At 52.1% G+C, this 3,946-nt stretch overlaps 1 protein-coding gene across 1 annotated transcript in view; it reads left to right on the top strand.

Moving 5' to 3' along the window:
* RAB3A (RAB3A, member RAS oncogene family) overlaps positions 1-3,946 on the top strand; it is a 5,946-nt gene that overhangs the window by 1,262 nt on the left and 738 nt on the right. The window contains exons 2-5 of the mRNA XM_010845687.1: positions 171-398; positions 1,562-1,680; positions 2,692-2,816; positions 3,767-3,943. Coding sequence (XP_010843989.1) covers positions 171-398; positions 1,562-1,680; positions 2,692-2,816; positions 3,767-3,943 — 649 coding nt within the window. The remainder of the gene's footprint in view (positions 1-170; positions 399-1,561; positions 1,681-2,691; positions 2,817-3,766; positions 3,944-3,946) is intronic.

Genomic DNA, 3,946 nt, shown 5'->3' with positions numbered 1-3,946 from the left:
GGCCTTTCAAGGTCACGGCCCGCCCTCTGCGGTGGGGCGCGCCGTTAGTACTGGGGCTCCTGATGGGATAAGAGTAATCTCCATCTCTCACTGGGAGCTCTCTAGCCTGAGCCTGGGCGTTTGGGGACGGAGAGGGATCCCTCACCTTCGCCTACGCCCCACACCCCCAGATGGCATCTGCCACAGACGCTCGCTATGGGCAGAAGGAATCTTCGGACCAGAACTTCGACTACATGTTCAAAATCCTCATCATCGGAAACAGCAGCGTGGGCAAGACATCTTTCCTCTTCCGCTATGCAGACGACTCCTTCACGCCTGCCTTTGTCAGCACTGTAGGCATCGACTTCAAGGTCAAGACCATCTACCGAAACGATAAGAGGATCAAGCTGCAGATCTGGGTGGGTCCAGCTGGGGGGCCTTCTGGCTCCATCACTCTACCCCCACCAGGAACAGCAGCCCCAGCTCTGCCTGTTTCTTTCCTGTCTAGATTCGCTCATTACACACTGGGCATTTATGAGGCGCTTACTGTGTACCAGGGGCTAGAGGCACAGAAGAGAGTGTCCCCTTTCTCCCATCAGTGCTCTCCAGGGGTGGGGAAGGGGTAAATGCTGGGTCCTGTCCTACCCCTGACATCATCAGATGCATTGCTTGCTTAGTGCCTCAGTTTCCCCATGTTCAAGTTCCTCCACGAGTGTCTGGATGAGGTTTCAGAGGGATCCTGACCCCTCAACCTCATTCCCTGGGCCAAGAGCAGGCTCCTCCACCAGGGTCTTCTGGCCACCTCCCTCAACACCTCTGGGTCCTAAAGGGATCTGATAAATCCCAAGCCAGAGCTGGTTGTCCCCTGCTCACAATCCTTCCATGGCTCCCACCTCACTCTTTTTTTTTTTTTCCACCTCACTCTTGGTAACACCTGCAACCTTCCCCTGGCTGAGGAGACCCTGCCTGGTCAGCCCCTTTTGGTGCCTCATTTCATCTGTCTCCCTCTGTCTCCAGCCTCTTCATTGTTCCTCAAATGTACCAGACCCAGTCCCACTTCAGGGCATTTGCCTAGACTTTCCTTCCCCTGACCCCTGTATGACTCCCTCCCTCATCCTGCAAGTTTTTAAATTGTCCCCCATCCCACACTGCCCATCCTTGCCTGGTTTTTTTTCTTCTCCTGTCTCATTACTTTCTGACAGTACATTTCCGTGATCTGAGGATGCATTTTCTTTCTTGTCCTGGGTTGATTCTGTTTCCTGCACAGAGCTGTCAGCTCCAAAAGGGCAGTGATTTGGGCCCATTTTGTTAACGACTGTGTCCTCAGTGCCCAGCACAGGGTGTGGCACAGGTCCCTATGTGTCGAATGAATGAAGGAATGATGCTATAGGTACCTTGGGATCACTGGTACTACCTTCCCTGGGACAGGCAGCTGACTCACCCTTCCTGACCCACTGTGCCTCTGGGCAAGCCCCTGCTCCTCTGAGCCTCAAGGGGGCTGGACCCCACCATCTCAGAGTTCATTCCCAGGCGGAAGAACTTCCATGTATCTCCGCTCTGACACCCCACCTCTCCTTCCCAGGACACAGCGGGTCAAGAGCGGTACCGGACCATCACGACAGCCTACTACCGAGGCGCCATGGGCTTCATCCTCATGTACGACATTACCAACGAGGAGTCCTTCAATGCTGTGCAGGACTGGTACGTGAGCCCCCACCTGCCCTCTTCTGAGCCAGGCTTCGTGTAAAGCCTGGGGTACAGGCCGAGATGAGAGAGTCCCAGCCCCTTGCCAAAAATGTAAATAACAATATTGGGGTCCCAGCTATGCTATAAATCTATAATCATTAAAACAATGTGGCATCAGCTCAAAATAACGGGAAAGAAAGATTTTAGGTAGGAAAATGAAACTATAAACATATAAAGGGAAAAAAAAACTGGGAGGGACAGAAAATATAAAGATAGCTTGTAAGTTTTGAAGGTATAAACATTTACATTTTCTGCTGAGAGTAATGATAAATTTTGAGAAAATGTTTGACTTTGTTCAAGAGGGAGAATTCTCTTCTGGGGGTGGGGGATCTGGGAAGGGTGGGAAAGACTTCTTGAAAGAGGGACTCTCAAGTTCAGGAACTGTGGGAGCAGGCCCCTGCAGAGAGAAGAGTGTTCCTGGCAGGACAAAGGCAGGAGAAGAGACTGAGCCTGCCCTCCTCAAAAATTAATGGGACAGGATTTCCCTGGTGGTTCAGTGGGATTCCCTGGTGGCTCAGATGGTAAAGAATCTACCTGCAAAGCAGGAGACCCAGGTTCCATCCCTGGGTCAGGAAGATCCCCTCCAGAAGGGAATGGCTACCTACTCCAGTATTTTTGCCTGGAGAATTCCATGGACAGAGGAGCCTGGTAGTCTGCAGTCCATGGGGTCACTAAAGAGTCAGACATGACTAAGCGACTTCACTTTCACTTTCCAGTGGCTAAGACTTTGCACTCCCAGTGACCACTTCTATCCCTGGTCAGGGAACTAGATCCCTCATCCTGCAAGAAGATCAAAGACCCCGTGTGCCGCAACTAAGACCTGGCATAGCCAAATAAATAAATATTAAAAATAGAGAATTAATGGGAGGTGGGGGCTTGAATAGGATGAGTGACAAGAAATTGGGGGAGAGGGTTGGTGCTCAGATTCTCCAAGCCCTAACCTTCCTCTGTCACCATCTCCTCCAGGTCAACCCAGATCAAGACCTACTCATGGGACAATGCCCAGGTGCTGCTGGTAGGGAACAAGTGTGACATGGAGGACGAGCGGGTGGTGTCATCGGAACGTGGTCGACAACTGGCAGACCACCTGGGTGAGTACCCAGTGACGCTGGACATCACAGGCTAGGAAAGGGACACTGAGGCCCTGAAAGGGGAAGACACACACCCAAGGTTTCACAGCTAAGCCAAGATGTGGCCTGGATTTGAATCCTGATAATTTATACTCTCGTCGAGCTGGCCTTTGATCCAAGGGCCATTTCAGGTGGGTCTTGAGGGATGTTTAGGAGTTCACTCTGCAAGAAGTTAATGATTCATTCTGATACTGTCACTGCCCAGACTAGTGCTGGATGTTGCTGGGTCCAAGAGGCCTCCAGATTTGTGAAAGGGAGGGATCTGGGCTGGCGGAACTAGCAGAGAGCCGGGCTCTGCCTGGCGTAGGTAAGGCTTCCTGGAAACGGGGCATTGGAACTGGTATTTGAAGAAAAAGGGTGATCTTTCAGACAGAAGAACAGTGTGACCGGATGTGGGAAAGATCTTTTTAGCAAATAGTTTTACATGACTGGAACATGGGGATCACTTGGAGGAAATATGGTTGATCATGCAAGACCTGAACTACAAGCTGGTGACTCAGACTCTTCAGAGGGCAGTAGGAAGCCTCAGAGTTTGTGTGAGCAGGAAAGGCCTGGATCTGTGTCAGATGCTGTCAGGACCAGGGCTGGGCCAGATGGTGGAAGCAGGGAATTAGCCCATCACCCTATTTATCATCGTAGCTATTTATTTATCGAGATGTCCCCCAGGGGCTTGGGCACCCCCTTGTTCCATGCAGGGGCTCTGGGGACAATGAGAAGAGGAGAATTTTAAGGTGAAGAAAGGAGTCCAGGAAATAAAGGCTGACTCAGTCCACTGGTGCTTCGCCATGGGACTTGTCCGTGCCTTTCACGTGCATCTGGCACTGGGAAACTCCAGGTGTTACCTGTCCTCAGCAAAGTGTGTCTGGGCGTGGGGGGTCCAGCGTCCTCACCCCTCCCTTCCCTGACCACAGGGTTCGAGTTCTTTGAGGCAAGCGCCAAGGACAACATTAATGTCAAGCAGACCTTTGAGCGCCTTGTGGATGTCATCTGCGAGAAGATGTCTGAGTCATTGGACACGGCCGATCCCGCAGTCACGGGCGCCAAGCAGGGCCCACAGCTCACGGACCAGCAGGCGCCTCCGCATCAGGACT

This window comes from Bison bison, unplaced genomic scaffold, assembly GCF_000754665.1.
Source record: "Bison bison bison isolate TAMUID 2011002044 unplaced genomic scaffold, Bison_UMD1.0 scf7180017864221, whole genome shotgun sequence".
NCBI classification, from domain to species: Eukaryota; Metazoa; Chordata; class Mammalia; order Artiodactyla; family Bovidae; genus Bison; species Bison bison.
The sequence above is the reverse complement of the archived record's forward strand: the minus strand, read 5'-3'. Positions and strand labels throughout refer to the sequence as shown.